Genomic DNA, 16,761 nt, shown 5'->3' with positions numbered 1-16,761 from the left:
GGGGGGGCTGCTCAGAGCTGCAGGGTCTTGGTTGAGCTTGAGCCCTCCTGCACTAGTGACTGTCCACCAAGCATTTAAATGGTGGGGTACTGGGTTAGGAGGGATGGGGCGGGGTGGGAACGGAGTGGGGTCCCTGAGGGCTGCCAGCTGTGTCCTGCCTGTGTCTCATCACGACTGTGGGCCAGTCTCAGGTGAGCCCCAGGACAGGCTTTGGTGGCAGTGCCACCTTGCAGAGTCCTGCCCTGTCCTCCCTCCAGGTATCTTCATCCCAGGCCCCAACGAAAGGTGCAGAACAAACCGCACGCTACCTATGATTTTGCAGGGTCCTTGCCTGGCTTGCAGCCCTCTGTGCTTGCAGGTGACAAGGTGTGCTTTCAGCAGGACCTGGCTTAGGGCCACCAAGAACAGCATGTCCCAGTGCCCTCACGCCAGCGCTGCAGGCACCCCCTGTGCACCACCCTGCTTGCCAGCGCTCACTCTCCCTCCTTCATCTCTGAGGGGATGTGCTGCTGGCACAGCTCTGCCCCAAAGTGGCTGTAGGTCTGGATGGGTGATGCCAGAACCCTGCAGCTGCTCGATGTCCCTGAGGCGAGTGCTGCCCACCCTGGGGAGGGGGGGTTGCCACTCTGGCTGCTGGCACTTGTGCTTCCTCCTTTGCTGGGCTCAGCCCCTGCTCGCCAGAAACTTGCAGGCAAACACATGGCTGGCAAACAACGCAACAGCTTTGTGGCCTTGTTCGTGTTGTGCAGATATCAGGGTACGATCACATGGCACTGTGTGCCGGTGTGGCTTGTAATGAGGCCATGGGGCACGGGCAGGGTGAGCCCTCATGGTGAAAGAGGCAGTGTGGTGGGGGGACTTTGCTCCAGCACCCATCCCATGCTGGCAGTGCCAGCCGGGTGTCTGCCTCGGACTGGGCTGCAGGAGGGTAGCCCAAGGGCAGCCGAGGTGGTTGTCGGAGCATTCTCCCCCATGCCTGCCCCTGGTGCCTGCTGAGGTGAAGACGTCCTTGCTCCATGCACCCCTGTGAGCCTGGGGGCTGGCAGCGCTTTTCCTGAGTACAAAAGGGCTGTGCATCACGATGGCCGGGGAGGGACAGTTGGAAGGGAGAAACACACCATGCACTCGCAGCCGCTCTAAGCCACAGTGCTGGAGGTGATGCCCAGTGCTGGTAGCCCCTTTCTGGGGTGAGCAGGGTGTGGGGCCCTCCTGGATAGCCCCCCAGGGCCCCGTGCCTGCTCACAGCCCTCTCCACTCCTTGTCCCCCAGAACTGATCGCAGATTTTGGGCAGTCTCAGAGTGAGGAGGCCATCGGGGAGCAAGTCCAGGAGGTGAGTGGGCAGCCAGGGCAGGGAGCCGGCAGCCCTAGACCACCACAGGCTGGGGGATGCTGGTGGGTCCTGCTCTGAGGCTGAGCCCCTTGTGTTGTGCAGCAGCAAGGGGAGATGTGCAACCCTTGGGGAGACCCATCCTGCCCCATGGGGGTCTGGACAGGACCCTCAGTGCAGGGGACCCTTCAGGGGCACCAGTGTTATGCTGCCTCTCATTCTTCCTCTCCCAGCTGCTGCTCTACGAACTGGGTTTCCTGGTCTGCATGGCCATCGGGCTCCTCTTCATCATCCTCGTGCCCCTGGTGGGATGCTGCTTCTGCTGCTGCCGCTGCTGTGGGAACTGTGGGGGCCGCATGTACCAGAAGCAGGGCCGGCGGATGGGCTGCCGGCGCCGGGTGCTCTGGGCCGGTGTCCTGCTGGTCTCTGCTCTCCTCCTGTGAGTGTGCTGGCTGGGAGGTTCCGGATGGGTCCCGAGGGAGGGTGGAAACGCCGGCGCTTGGCGGCTGTGCCAGGAAGCTGCCATTGTTCAGAGGAGCAGAACCCGGCACAGCGGGACAAAGGAGAGGAAGCAGCAGCGGTGGGGAGCTGGCCCCGGGGGGCTGCACATTGGCAGGCGCTGACCCTTCCCGACAGCTTCGCTGCAGGGAAATGTGGGCGCACCAGGCACCGTGCTCCCCCGTGCCCCAGTTTCCCGTTTCCCTCCTCTCTGGTCCCTTGACTGTGTGCAGAGCACTCGCTGGGATGCTCTGGAAGTGGGGCTCAGTGGTGTGCTCTGGACTCTGCAGCCTGGGGTCGGTGCAGGTGGATTCAGAGGGTCCTGGGGGGGAGCATCGGGACTGAGGTCCCCGTGTGCTGACCCTGCCACCCTTCTCTTGCAGGGCTGGCAATGTCTGCGCCTTCGTCAGCAACACCCGCTTCTCCCAGGCTGTGTGTGGAACCTTCCCCAATGTCAACAACACCCTGGACAACGTCCGCATCTACGTGGCCTCCATCCCCCAGGCATGCCTGGTCCCCCTACCCTGGCTGGGGTGCCTGATGGGGGGCAAAGAGCCCCCCGGGGAAGGATGACAGTGGGGCCGGAGGCGGGGAAGGGTGCCCACCTGCATTGACACTCCATCTCTGTCCCTGCAGCAAATCAATTTTGTCATCGACAGCAGTGACGTCCCGCTGGGTCACGCCAACCGCAGACTCCAGGGTGAGGGTGTGTGGTAGTGAGGGGCTGGAGCATCCCCATGCACCTGCAGCGAGCTGCTCTGGCAGGGCTGGGGGTGCTTGGGGAGTGGGGGTGCCTGGGGGTGCTGTGTGGGTGTGCCTCACTGCCCTGCAGATGGTTGCTGACCCTGGGGGCCACTGGGCTGGTTCTCATGGGGATGTCTAAAGGGAGAGGGTTTGGGGGCTCCTCCAGGCTCCTGCTCTGCTCCAGGTGCTGCTTTTCCCCATTCAGGCTCTTTGAGGAGAGTGATGCGGGCAGGTGGTGGCAGGGTGGGGGTGTCCCCTCAGCCCCCTGCTCGGGGGGTGGGTGTGGGATGGGGTCCTGCAGGGGGGGTGTCAGTGTTTTCAGCAGCTCCCCTGCAAGCCCCAGGACCCTGGGGGTCCCATCCTTGACACCATCTCTCCCATCTCTGCAGACATTGGGCCCAACCTGGGTAGCATGATCGTCTTGGGCATCAGGAGGAGCACGGACGGGGCTCTGGGATCCCTCCAGAGCCTCTTGCAAGGTAGTGGCCCCATTGCTGGGGGGCTGGCAGGGCCTTGGAGGGGACTCGGGGGGATACTGGGTCTGAGAGCTGGGGTAGATGCATGTTTGGGTAAGGCTCCCAGGGAGGGGGGTCCATCTGGCCTCCCAGCTGCAGCCTGGGGTAAAGGCTGGGGCCTTAGGGGGTGCCCCTATGTTGCATTTTTTGATGGGTCCCTGAGATTCAGTTGGGTGAGGACAAGCCCTGGCTGCACTGGCAGGATGAAGCCCCTTACCCCTCGCTGTCTCCCCAGGGATGGAGACGCTGGCGGCCGCCTTTGGCAGCATCGCCAGCACTCACTTGCACCTCGAGGAGCTGCAGAGAAACTACAGCCGGCGGCTGGCCAGCCTGCAGGACGGTCTCAACCAGACCCTGCAGCGCTGCGGCCACCCCTGCGGCAGCGTGTCCCTGGACGGCCTCACCTTCAGCGCCAACTTCAGCACGGTGAGGAGGGGCAGGGTGTGGGGTGAGGGGCTCCCCTGCAGCCCCTTCCCCAGCCTCCCGCAGGCCCCTCACCCCAGGCTCTTCCCCACAGATCCCCGGTGTGGAGCGGCAGCTGGAGGCACTGGGTGATGTGTCTGGCTCCAACATAGCATCTGATTTAGAGAAGGTAAGGGGTTGTGTGTCCCCCCGCACCCAGGCACAGGGCTGGGTGCTCCTGGTGCTGCTGGGGCTGTGCTGTGATGGGGTGGCTTGGGATGAGCCACCAATGAGTTAATTGCTGTTGTGTGGGGGGATGTGCTCGTCAGAGGTCTGCCTTGGCTGGAGCCTGCCTGCTGTCCCAGCCACCCCTGGGCGCTGGCATGATCAGGGATAGGTGCTGCGGGGAGCTTGGCTGTCCTGTGCCACCAGTTTCTGGGTCAGAGGGAATGTGCTGCTCAGCCCTGGGCTGCAGGCAGAAACACGAGCTATACGCTGTGTCCCCCCGGATGCAGGTTAACAGCACGCTGGACACGACCCCTGCCAAGGTGCAAGAGCAGTCCCAGGACGTGGTGACAAGTAAGCAGGGCTTTGTGCCCCGTGTGCCAAATTGCCCCTCTCCCAGGGCTCCATACTCCCTTCTCATCCCATCCCTGCCTGGAGACCTCCCCTGCTGCCACCCCACTGCTTGCAGCGCTGGCTCTCTCCAAGTCCCCATGTGCTGTCATGCTGATGTCATCCTTGACCAAAGCCACCCCATTCCTTCCCATCCTCTCCCACTCCTCGCTGCCCCAGGCTTACCTGCCCCAGACGAGCAGCACCCGGGCAGCAGTTCAGAGCACCGACCTGTCCCTGTCCCCTGCAGAGACCCAGGACCAGCTGGGCCTCATCAGGCAGGAGATCAGAAGCTGGCAGGAGCAGTTGCCGCTCCTGGAAGTGGAGGAGAATATTGAGGCCTTTGTGGGCAACGCCACGTCGGTGCTGGAGGAGTACAGGGAGCCGATCATCACCTTGGATAGGCTCAGGTAGTGTTGTGGTGAGGGGCTGCTGCATCCCCCGCCTCCTTTGTCCAGAGAGGCTCAGGCTCTTGATCCTCCAGTTGCTGGAGCTGGGGGCTTGCTTGATGGTGGGGCTGTGGGTGCAGGGTAGCCAGAGTTGTGCCTTGCAGCCACCCGTGCCCCTTCTCTGCCTGGGGACTTTTTCCTCCCTGAGAAGGCAGCTGATGGGATGCTGGGTGTCGCTCGGGGTGCCAGATCCTGCTGTCTGACTCCTGGCCCTCCTTCTGCCCCAGGTGGAGCATATGTGTCCTCTTGTGCTGCATGGTGCTGCTGGTGGTCCTCTGCAACGTCTTTGGGCTGCTGCTGGGGCCCTTGGGGCTGAAGGAAAGTGTGCTGCCCACGCAGCGCAGCAGCCTCTCCAATGCTGGCGGGAACTTCTTCATGGCGTGAGGCTCCCTCGGCTGCCGAGGACATGTGTGGTAGCAATGGGATGGGTAGGCAGGGCTGGCCTGGGGATGCTCAAGCTCCCAAATCATCAAATTACTGCGGCTTAATGGCCTGCCCTATGGCAACTCACCATGGTAAACACAAGGGTAAAACACGGTGCTGGTGAAAGGTGTTCGAGTGGAGCCCATTCACCCTTTGCTGACAGGGGCCTGGCAGTGTGTGCGTGGTCCCACGACTCTGCAGGTGAGTCGTGGCTTTCGAAGGTCATGGGGGAAAATGGGCCCGGGGACAGCCTGGCTGTGTTACGGGGGCCAAAGGCAGAGTGGAGACATGCTTGTGGGAATGGTGGTGCTTCCTGACGTTGCTGGGGGTGCAAGGGGTGTGCAGGCTCTGGGACCTGCCAGGTGGAGGCAATGCTAGCATCAACACCGGGGCACAGGGCCTTGGCTGCTGATGGTGTCTCTGTCCCGGCAGAGGGGTCGGCTTCAGTTTCATCTTCTCCTGGCTGCTGATGCTGTTGGTGCTGATCACCTTCGTGCTGGGGGGGAACATCTACATGCTCATCTGTGAGTCCTGGCGCAGCCAGCAGCTCTTCCAGGTGAGCTCCCCATGGGGAGACACTCCTGCCTGGAGCCACTGCCACCTTTCCAAGGGCACCTGGTGGAGCAGAGGCAGCGCTGTCCAGTTTGGGAAGCTCTTCCCAGGTGTCCTGCCCTGCACCATGTCCAGTTTCTCCATCTTTTCCCTTGCTCTCAGCTCCTGGACACTCCTGGCCTGATCCCTGGCTTCAACCTGTCAGAGCTGCTGGGCCAGGAGGGTGGCACAGCAAACTTCTCGGAGATGTACAGGTGGGTCCCAGCCCCAGCACCGTGTCTTTGGGAAGGGGTACAGCTCCTCAGCACCCTCGGATGCTCCCCGGGATGGGGGCAGCTTGCCCTACCTGCCCTGGCTGCGGGCAGGCACCCATGCCAGGCAAGGAGCGAAGTGCGACTTGCCTGCGCAGGTGAGGACATGCTCCTGGGAGGGGGTGGCCCTCGCCTGTCCTGTTTTCAGCCCCATGCCCCCCTCCCGCAGGCAGTGCCAGCGAGACGCTGCCCTGTGGCAAATGCTGCACCTGGACCAGACCGTGTCCCTGGATGAGCTCTTGAACATCAGCCAGGTGAGCGTGGGGGCGCCAGGGTCTGGGGGGCAGAGCTGGGGGCACAGGGCTGGCGCTGGGGAGGACAGTGAGGGGCCAGCACCGTGCCCCATCACAGCTCCCCTCACTCTGGCAGTACACAGGAGAGATCTCCATGGCCTTCGAGAAGATGAATATCACCCTGAGCCCCATCTCCCTACTCAGCCAAAGCCAGAGAGACTTGCTGCTGAATGCCAGCCAGGCTGGGCAGCCCCCTGACTTCACCCTCACCCTGGAGCAGGTGGGCTGGGGGCAGCCTTGTGTTGGGATGGGGGTGTCTGGAATGTTTTGAAGTGGTCCACTGCCCCCTCCCCTTTGCTGCTGTGGGAGTTCCACCAGAGGCTCCTAGGGTGTTCCCTACCATCTGTGTCACCCCTTGGGGCAACCGGGCACCTCCTCCAACCAGGAGGCCCTGGCTCCACTCTGCCCTGACAGGTTGGGGTAACCCCCCCCCCCCCGCCCGTGAGCGCCATTCCTGATTCTCATGGCTCTGTCTCTGCCTTTTCCAGCTGGATCAGAACGTGACCCAGGGAAGCCTCCTGGATCTGGCCACAGAGCTGGAGCAGCTGGCAGACAAAGTGAGAGACCATGGCACCCCAGGGCCATGGCCACCCTGTCCCCAAAGCCACTGGCTGTGGGGGCTCCTCCACAGACCTGCCTGGTTGCCGAGGGGAGGCGAGGCCCTTCACCCTCCCCCAGCAATTTTCTCCAGCCCGGCCCCCCATCAGCTGGCCGTGGTGGGGTAGGGACCTCGAGCTGGGGGGCACCGCTGACTGCAGCTCCTCCAGGGCACGGATGTGAAAGAGGACCTGAAGGCTGACGCTCGCAAGCTGAGGGAGCTGGACAAGGAGATGCAGATGAGCTTCTCTGGACCGCTGGTGAGTGATGCTGGGGTGGTGAAGGTCCTGGGGGTGCTGGCTTGGGCTCTCCCAGAGCTTGGAGCCTGCTGGTGGGGTCTTGGCTGAGCCATGGGGTCCACGCCTTTGACCCTCCTCTCTCCATCCCCAGCAAAGCCTGAAGGAGAACATCCACTCGGTGCAGAGTAGGGCTGCCCAGCTCAAGGTAAGCCACACAAGGGGGCCTCCTGAGCGCACCCCACTCCAAAGCACCCTGCGAAGCACCCTTGAGGTCCCGCAGTGGAGATGGTGGGGGCTAACCTGCAGTCTGGGGGAGCTGGTGGCTGCTGTGGGACTCCCCAAGCATGCACTGTAGGGGCTGCTCATGGGACAGAGGGATCGGGGCCCACGCCATGGACCCTGCCAGGTGCAGGCTCCCTCCACCTGAGGTACTTGGGCACTACCAGTGTGTGACTGCTGGGGACACCACAGCTCAGGGACACTGTACCCCAGGGATTGCTGCTGGGCAGGGTGGGGGAGATGTGGGAACCCCAGTTCCCCCATCACACTGCTGAGAGCGCATTTCACCCCAGGCACAGACAAAAGCTGCGCTGGACAAAGCCAGAGAAACCCAGGAGTTCCTGGACAGGGAGACGGCAAACATCATCAAGAATGTGAGCTCGCCTTGCCCTGCTGCCAGGCCACCCAGTGGGGATGTGGCTGGACCCCCACAAGACCTCCCTCTGCGCAGGAATGCCAAGCAATGTCTGGCTGCTCGTCCCACCCCGTCGTCTTCCCTGGGGGTCCCCTGCACCCCTGGGTGCCCCTCCCATTAGGGCAACCCCTGCCCTTATGGCACTCCAGGGAAGGGGCCAGCTGCTGGGTTGAGGTGGTCTGATGGCCCTGATCCTGACACGGAGGGGACATGGGGCATGGAGTGGGCTGGGGGTGCAGCATTTCCACTCTCCGCTTGCTCCCCTCAGGACACATGGGCCTTCCTGGAGGAGCTGTTGGACTTCTTTGAGACCTACATCTCCTGGGCCAAGAGCAGGGTGAGTTGAGCCTTCCTTGGTGGGGTGGAGGGAAGGGGAGGACAGGCTGCAGGGTTTTGAGGACACTGACATGTCCTGTCCCCACGGTGTCCCCAGCTGACAGGAGATGTGGCACGTTGCAAGCCCATAGCTCAGACCCTGGATAATGTGGAGGCCATCACCTGCAACTACATCCTGGACTCTCTGGTGAGTGGGGCTGTGGTGTGTGGGGTGACACGTGTGTGGGGTGGTGATGAGGTCCCCTTGTCCCCCTCGTGCACAAGCTGAGGGATACCCATCTCTGTCCCAAGCAAGCAGGGCTCAGCATCTCACCGGTGGATTGCTGTGGCTAAGAGCAAAGGCCAGGCTGTGAGAAGGGGTGGGTGGGTGGTCTTTGGGGGGGCCTCGGAGCAGAGGAGGCTCTCGCAGTTGCTGTCTGGGCCCTGATGGCTCTCCCTGCCCCCCCAGAACACCTTCTGGTTCAGCCTGGGCTGGTGCACCTTCTTCCTGCTGCCCAGCATCATCCTGGCCATCAGACTTGCCAAGTTTTACCGCCGCATGGAGACCGCCGATGTCTACACGTGAGGAGTTGTCCACCCCCTGTGACCACGCTGGGTCTGGGGTCCACCCTGTACACTGCAAACTGCCCCTTCATGTGCCCCGTGGCAGCCTGTGGGGCTGATCCTAAAGTAATGTGGGCTGTGGCAGGGGGCAGGGAGGTGGCTTGGGACCTTCAGCCTCTGAGGATGAAGATGTTTTGGAGAAGAGCTTGTCTCTGCCTGCTGTGCAACTCCTCTTTGGGCAGCTGAAGCTGCATGTGACCCCCCTCGGAGGAAGCAGCCTGGCTTGCACGGCAGGGCTGCAGCCCCCAGCCTGGCTCGGGGGTCTGCCGCCCAATTTGCTCTACTTTGCACCATTTTTTTGTGCTGGGGCCTCCAAATGGGAGCACAGCTGGATGCCGCACAGAATGCAATGCGCTGCACTGTTGGCGTCGCTGCCACGAGGGTGCAGTGCTTGCTCGCGTGCCTGTGGCCACCGGCGCCCCAGGGCTGTCCCCCGGCCCTCTGGGACCCTTTCCCCATTTCTCTGGGGCACTCTGACCAGCAGTCACGCCTCCAGTGCAGCCGCCAACCCCTGAGGGTGGTGAGCGGTTCCCAGTTGGATTTCCAACTGCTGAGGGCTACGGCTTGGCCCTGCAGTGCAGCCAGTTTGCTGGGGGTTCCCCTGCTCCGGCCCCCCACCTGCCACTCCTTTGCTCCAGGGTTGCAGCTGCCCAGGGAGCCAGGGCTTGCAGCCCATTGTGGCCCCAGCCAGCCTTCCTCCCTCTGCCTGCCCCACTCCTCCTCGCTCTGCGTCCTGGCTTTCCCAGGACCCTTGCTGGGGTTGTATGGGATGTGTGCAGGATGTGGTGCTGAGCCGGGCTGTGCCCTGCCTGCAGCGTGCCCAGGGTCCCCACTGGTGGCCCCGGCGCCTTTCACTTCCTCCTGCAGCCAGCAGCTGAACTGGCTGGAGACATGGGCTCAGCTGCCAGGGAAACTTGGGGGAACTGAAATTGTGGCATGGGGGAGCGGTGTGCCACTGAGGCAGTGAGCGTAGAGCCCCACTCTGCCCACCTGGGGAAGAAGCAGTGATGCTCTGGGGGCAGCAATGTTTGGGGAGAGCTGTAGGAGCCCATGCTTTGTGTCCAGATGGGGCAGCTGGGATGGAGGGGACCATAGCACCCTGCAGCCCCCTGTGTACTCCTTGTGTGCCCCAGGGGAGACCCTGTCCCACTGGGAGATGCTGGGCTGTCCCAGGAGGCATCTTCTTGCTCCACTGACACTGTCCCCTCTTTTTTCTCCCCTCCAGGAATGAAACCTTGGAGATGTAAGTAGCAGTGGGTGGGGGCAGCTCCTGTGGCATGAGGGGGGACAGGGCAGAGGGTGGTGAGAAGGGGAACAGGGTGAGTGCAGGCACTGGAGGGTGCTGGTACCAGGGGAGGACTGGGAAGGTGGGATCTGTGCAGTGTAGGGTGTTCTGGGGTCTCCCCACATCATCTTCCCACACTCCTAAGTTTGGGGGTGCTGCTGCTCTGACCCCCCCCCAAACTGGTGGGATGCAGGGTCTCCATACCCTCTTTCCTATGGGACTGGGTGACAGGGGTGGGATGACATTTGGCCATCTCAGCGCATCCTGGGCTGTCCCTTGCTCCCCTCTGTGGCTGGGGGTGACATAAGTGACCTTGGTTTTGCAGGCCACCCACATTCAACTTCTACAAAATCCCCCGACCATCCACAAGGCATTAGCCCCCCGTTGCCCAGGCACAGAGGAGATGGACAAGGCTGCTTCGTCTGCTGCGCCTTTTCCCTGGGCACTAGGGAGCAGGTTGGGACCCTCTGGCTGAAACCCCCACTCCCACTCCCATTGTGTGACGATGCTCCGGTATGTGTGGGAGGGGGGCTGCACCTTGCATTGCCTCAGGTGTGTCTTCACACCCCCCCACACCAGACCCTGTGGGCTCAGGGCAGCTTGTATGGTCTATGCCACCACAGCCTGTGCCGCTGGTCAGTGGGAACCTGCTCACCCAGGCCCCTCGCTCGAAAAATGTGACTATTTATTTTTGCAGGGAGCCTCTTTCCAAGGCTGTGATTATTGGCGTCAAACAATAAATGGGGCGTTTGTGTGTACTGTGGGCATGTGGCTCCGCTCTTCACGTGCAGCTTCGATGGAAGGATGCAGGGGTAAGGGCAGGGAGGGTTCCCCACTGCTGGCACAAGCTGGGGCTGTGCCTGGGACTAGAGGGCTCTTGCTGCGGTCCCCAAGCACGCTCTGCCCACAGCCAGCTCTTGGAGCCCTGACCCAGCCCATGGGTCAATGCATGACCACTGCTCAGCGTCACTGGGGCTGCGTGATGTTCCCCTCACTGGGCAGCCCTTTGCACCTGTGGCTGGGTGGCTGCCAGGTCCTTCCCTGAGAAAAGCTGCACCAAGACCCTTCTGTCTGTGAGGTGCCACACCATGCTTTTCCCAGCGCACGGGCACTTTCCTGTGCCTGCTGGCAACCCTCCTATGCATCATCTGTGGGTTTCCAGTGAGTTTATGGGGTGCCTGCAGCCTGCACCTCCCTCCCTCTACTGGTTATGGTGGCATGGGGACTTTCAGACTGCATGTCCCACACTGCTGCATGGCACGGATGGGCACGGTGACAGCTGCATGCACAGATAAGCCAAGGGCAACTTGGTCTGCACCTGTGGTGAGGCGAGTGCAAGTGTTGCTTTGTGCTGCTCCCTGGTGCAAGCACAGGGACCATCCCAAAAGCCGCGCCAGGCACAGGGGACGTATGTGAGCAGCCTGACTCATTTCCTTCGTTGCAAAGTCCAAGTCTCTCTGGAGTGAGCAACAGGGCCGAGCTGGCCAGCCTGCTCTCTGCTATGTCCATGTGCTTTATCGCTTTTTCCATTTGCCTTCAGATCTTCTAATCAGTGTTTTTTCCTTCAGGTGTTATCTGAAGCTGCACCAGCCTTACCTCCTGCTATCTCTCCGTAGCACTCGTCCTGACCGCAAAGAGAGCCCCGTGCTTGCCTATCACCCAGCTGAATCTGTCCTGGGTGGTGGCTCAGCCCCTGCTCCCCCCAAGGGATGCGCACCCTTTCTGGTCCTTGGGATGGGATTTCCCAGCACCCCCATGGAGAGCATTTAGCTCAGTTTTGTCTCCGCTTGCTCTGCCTTTGCTCTCCCCTACCCTAAACCCTCAACCTCCCGAGCTGTGACTATTTTGTGCTTGTCTAGGGGCTGTGTGTGGAGGTTTCCATCCCCGAGCCCCAGGTTGTACCCACCGCACAGTGTTCTCCACTTCCTCTTCCCTTGCTGAGCCTCGGGGACAGCAGCCTGCGCAGGACTGCTGCAGGCTTCGGTTTCTGCTCGCTGGCTTTGCGGGTACTGCTCCCTCCCTGCTCCTTCTCTGCTCAGCCTCCAGCCACAGCCTTTTCTTCTCTGCAGAGCTAGTGCTGGAAGGCAGGGAGCTTGACCCTCCTTGTTCGCTGTGTCACCGTGGCCACCTGCATCCAAACCCAGCCCTGGCAATGAAAATCCCCCCCTCCCCAGATTACTGCACAGCCTTTGCCAAGGCCTGGGGCTTGCTCTCAGCAGCTCCCCATTCAGTGCTGCTCCAGGGCAGCATCCCAGTCCCTGGAGCTATGGCTCTAAGAGGGGCCTGGGTCCACCCTCTTCCTCCTGAGCAGCCCTGGGAGGTGGGCAAGAGCAGCGTCAGGCAGGGCCAGCAGCTGCTCGGGGAAGAGGTGAGGACGGCTCATTGCAAAATGCCCACAGCGGCTGCTGCTGGCTCTCCTTTCAGGCCAGGCTCCCTCTGTTCACATCAGCACCAGCTGCCAGCATCCACTTCCCTTGCGTGGGAGGGAAACTCACAGCACCCCACAGCCACAGCACAAGGCCCACTATAAGGAAGGTCTCATTTATAGCCAGCCAGCCTCTAAAGAACCGTTGCAGCAGTTCCGCTTCCCCTTTGCCAGACTTTTTTCCACCACAGGGACCTTCTGCAGCCCAGCCCTTGTCAGAGGGAGGCCCTGCCACATCTTCACAGCGGTTTGACAAACGAAGATCCCTCCAACGGCAGCTCTGCCACTGCATGCCTAGGGCAGCAGGCTCCTGCTGGGGCCAGCTTGGTGCTCCCTGTTGCTGGTTTTCCAGCCAGGAACAAAGGGACAAGTTGCAGCTCTTGAGGAAAAATTCTCCCTTCCTCAATTCTACCTTGGGCCCAGCCACAACCATGTACCACCTGGATGGCCCTTCTCTGCAGCACACATGCTCCTGCCTCCATGGCTTCATAGTGGTAAGGAGCTGAGTACCACAGAGGGAATGGGCTGGCCAGGTACAGCTCGATTTCTGAGCTCAGCACGTACCAGCGGTGAGCCACGCTGGGCAGTACCATGGTGAGTTGAGCTTGGCCACTTTCCACCAGAAGCAAAATGAAACTGCCCTCCTCCTGGGGATGTGCGTCCTCACAACATCCACCACCGCCCCAGCACTGCTTTGGGAACCTTTATTTTTAAAAGGATTCTGTCTTCCACACTTAACCCCACTCTCAAGAGGACTAATGCAGGTGAATCTCCCCCATCCCGTCCCAGCCAGGCTCTGCCAGCCCAGCAAGGCAGGAGACAGCTCCTTCACACCACAGCCTGGAATGCAGGGGCAAAGCCACAGCCAGGGTCTCTCTCCTGGAGGAGGGGGCCAGGCAGTGAGCACAGGAGAGAGGCTGGAACCTGGATCTTCCTGCATGACCGCTCTCAAGTTACGCTGACTTTGCAAACAGAGGCACAATATGAGCCAGACAACCCTGACAAAGCCCCTTTATGTGCAAAGGCCAAAGGTAGAGGAGATGGGAACAGAGGGCCCGGGCGTCCTGCAGCATAATCTAAGCTTCCACAAAGGAAAGGGAGAGGCAGGGCCAGCCCCAAGCTCGCACAGGCTGCTGCCAGCTTCTCAGCTCAGAAGAGAGTTCGGGTACCGTCTGGGATAGAGAGATAAGGGAATTAGGCTGCTCTCTTCAGCTAAGTAGCTGCAATCAGTCACAGCTACAGGACTGATCCCAGAGGAATTGCAGCGAGACAGCGCACAGAATGCTGCAGCTGCCAGCGCGTGTGCTGGGACCCCCAGTACCACAGAGCCGCGCCACACTGGTGTTTAGCATCTGACTGAGCCCAAAGCAGCAGGGCTCAGTGACCCCACTGCAAGAAACATGCTGTTTCTCACAGGCAGAGCTTGGAGGCACCACCTAACCCACCGAGCAGAGAATGGGGGGGAGGGGGGGAGACTGTGTCCCAGCCCACCACTCCACCACTGCTCCTAGAGGCTCAGGGAAGTAGAAGTGAAGTTATAAAGGAGCCAAGCAAACAAAAAACAAAAAGTGCTTTGGGCAGGGAGCAGTTCTGTTGTCCTGTAGTGCAGCCAGTGCTTTCATCTGCAAATGCACCTGGCATTTGCTCCTCCACTGGGACACGCACAATTGCACTTGCTAGAAATAGCCAGAAAGCTTGCCCCAGCTTCAGATGAGATCCCCCAACCCTAGCCACCCAACAGACTCTTTGAGATGCCGGCACAGGGAAGCTTCAGAAAGGAGCAGGCTTCTGTACTGCCAGGCAGGGCAGGATTTCCTGGGATGGATGCGGCTTTCCCCTCCTTGTGCACCCAAGGCTTGGGATCCTGTTGTGCTTCCCCCCCTCATGCAGTGTCACCCTGTACCAGTGCTGAGGGGGAGGAAGTCCTTCCTACGGGTGGCTGAGGGGCATCATCGGCCGCTGCTTTTGAAGGGTGCTTGTGCTCTCGGGGTGGGGTAGGAGGGGGGAAGGTGGGGCTCTGCAAGGCATCCGAGTACATCTCATCCTGGATGCAGGGACGCTGCACAATCCTTTGCAGCAGCGGCTTGATCAAGCCTACAGTCAGCTGGTTCCCCTCGCTGGAGAAGGGCACTGGGTCCTCCTGGGAGTGAGGGAGGTGCTGCAGGACCACGGTGATGACATCCGAGGCGGTGAGCTCAACAGGGCACAGCGGCCACAGTGTGTCCAGATAAGGGTCCAGCTCCCGGTGCTGGGCAAACTCTGCCAGCAGCGTTGTGAATATCTCCTTGTTAAGCAATGGGCTGAGCTTAGAGAACTTCTCTGCCACCTCTACTACCCGCTGCCACCGCTTCAGGCGGATGAGAAGGTGCAGAGCTTGCAGCACAGCTTTAGGCCTCTTGCTGCAGAGCAGCAGTTCAAGCTCCATCTCATCATCTGCCTCGCTGCGCTTGTTCTTCCTGGCCAGTACTCCCAGCGCTCTCTTGTACAGTGGCACCCGGCCCTCTGGGCCCTCCTTGCTGCCGTATGTCCAAGAGATACTAACGTACTGCTGGGTCAGCTCCACAAAACTGGGCAGCCACTTGGGTTTGAACCTCAGGAAGGAGGCGCAGATGAGCTCAAAGAGGGGGACCACCCCATTCTGACCCATGTCCTCCTGATGCGGCCCTCCTAGGACCTTCTTCCACACCTCCGGGGTGGCCCTGGCTACCAAGAGGCCGTCCCCGTTCTGCTGCAGCTGCAGGCAGCTCCTCATGGCCTTCCAGGCAGCCTTGGGGAAGGAGGCAAAGATGGAGTTCAGGTAGGCCAAGTTGTCCTTGTCCATGTCAGAGTGCAGAACACGGCTGACCTCCTGCTCCACCAGTTCCTCGCAGTAGCTTTCCACCTCACTCTCTGGGGCACACACCACGCAGGTCTTGAGGAGCTCCAGGCTCATGTAGCTCTGCAGCTCCAGGCTCATTGTGCTCAACAGCTTGGCATAAGTGTCTTGGAGGCCTCGGGCTGCCTTCTGCTTCTGACAGAGGCTATGCTGCAGGATGGCAGCAAGGGCCACAGGAGCCTGGAACACACCGCCTTTCTTCAACTTCTCCACTGTCAGTTTGGAGCTGCTGAGGCTCCTCCTCTGGTAGTATCTGCAGGCCTCCTCGAACACCATCTCCACCAGGCATGGCTCAGGCCTGCTGCTGTCCTCAAGTTTGGAGAAGCTAAAGCTATAGATGCCAGTTTGAGTGAGGAGCTGAATGCTGTCCTCCTGTCCCGGGGACTCCAGGAAATGCACCTCTTTCATGCTCAGGGTTTTCTTTTCCATGAGCCTGCCACTGTTCTGGTCGACAAGGTACAGGACCCCAGCCAGCACACAGGCCAGGATGCTGCCAAAGGTCTTCAGCTGGACAGGACTGTCTTGGGCCAGGGGGCCTCCCTCCAGGTCAAAGATATGCCTCTGCGTCCCGTCTGGCTCCACCATGTTCACGGCACCCTTCGTGCTCACCAGCAGCAGACCCCCACTGTTGGACACAGCGGAGGTGTGAATGTCCAGAGGTGCCAAACCTGAGAGAAGACCCACAGAACCAAGCAGGAGCTTCCTGAAGTCTGACTCGCTGCTGGAGCGCAGCACCTTGCTCTGGACGAAGCCTGCAGAAGGGGCTGTGATGGTGAGCTTTGCCTTCTCAGGATGACAGATAAGGAGGAATTTGGAAGTGGTGGCAAAGCTGGCAGCAGCGGGCACCAGGAAGATGTGCTGCGGGGAGGCCAGGACCTGGTACTCAGGGCTGTTGTGCAAGACTATCCTTACGGTGCCCAGCCGCACACCTTGCTCCCCTACCTCCAGAGCTCGGGTGCAGACACAGAACCTGAAGGCACACTTGCTCACGTCCGAGTGGGCATCCAGGGGAGGCCTCTCCTCACACCACACCAGGCTGGCTTCCTGGCTGCACACGGAGACGATTCGGGCCCGGGCACCCTGGCAGAGCTCCAGCGTCTGCAGCAGCTGCCAGCCCACGGCCACCACGAAGTGCCAGACCTCGGTCCGGCCGTGTTCCCACACGATGGCCAGTACCCAGGAGCCCAGCGTCGCAGGGCTCTGCAGGAAGAGCAGTCCCACGAGGGCTGGCTGGGGCGGCTGCCAGTTCCTCTCCAGGTCGGCTCCACCGATGCCGCGGAGCTGGAAGGCCACCACCTGGGGCAGGGGGGGCGGCTGGCTCTTCTGCAGGACCAAAAGGTGCTGCCCGTCGGGGCTGGACTGGACATACCTGGGCTCTTCTCCCCGGCGCAGCAGCTCCTGCAGCCAGCGGCCTCGGCTGAAGTCACTGAAGTCGGCGACCTGCCGCAGCATCCCGGCTCGCTTCATCCCGGGGCGCCCGCCCTGGTCACCGAGAGCATGTTCCAGGGCGAGCAGGGGCACGGAGCTCCTGCTGCCACCGAGTTCCGCCCCCTCCCCCGCACCCCCCTTCCCCAGGG

The 16,761-nt window shown here is 61.4% G+C and overlaps 2 protein-coding genes across 2 annotated transcripts; one reads left to right on the top strand and one right to left on the bottom strand.

Moving 5' to 3' along the window:
• The first annotated feature begins 803 nt into the window (after positions 1–803).
• LOC104830223 (prominin-1-A-like) lies at positions 804–10,297 on the top strand. Its single transcript, XM_010565003.1, has 24 exons — positions 804–819; positions 1,270–1,331; positions 1,562–1,767; positions 2,210–2,330; positions 2,463–2,526; positions 2,960–3,049; positions 3,321–3,511; positions 3,603–3,677; positions 4,003–4,066; positions 4,353–4,512; positions 4,779–4,931; positions 5,407–5,530; positions 5,689–5,780; positions 6,007–6,091; positions 6,207–6,350; positions 6,619–6,687; positions 6,898–6,987; positions 7,118–7,171; positions 7,539–7,619; positions 7,929–7,997; positions 8,094–8,183; positions 8,445–8,557; positions 9,825–9,842; positions 10,210–10,297. Exons 1-24 carry the CDS (start codon positions 804–806, stop codon positions 10,259–10,261), a joined length of 2,283 nt encoding a protein of 760 aa, XP_010563305.1. The 3' UTR covers positions 10,262–10,297.
• A 2,818-nt stretch (positions 10,298–13,115) lies between these two features.
• HPS6 (Hermansky-Pudlak syndrome 6) lies at positions 13,116–16,674 on the bottom strand. Its single transcript, XM_010564851.1, has one exon. The coding sequence runs from the start codon at positions 16,649–16,651 to the stop codon at positions 14,192–14,194; it is 2,460 nt and encodes an 819-aa protein (XP_010563153.1). The 5' UTR covers positions 16,652–16,674; the 3' UTR covers positions 13,116–14,191.
• Between the last annotated feature and the right edge of the window lie 87 nt (positions 16,675–16,761).

The sequence above is a fragment of the Haliaeetus leucocephalus genome, unplaced genomic scaffold, assembly GCF_000737465.1.
Source record: "Haliaeetus leucocephalus isolate CR32 unplaced genomic scaffold, Haliaeetus_leucocephalus-4.0 Scaffold184, whole genome shotgun sequence".
NCBI classification, from domain to species: domain Eukaryota; kingdom Metazoa; phylum Chordata; class Aves; order Accipitriformes; family Accipitridae; genus Haliaeetus; species Haliaeetus leucocephalus.
Note: the sequence above shows the minus strand (reverse complement) of the source record. Positions and strands in the feature narration are given on the sequence as shown.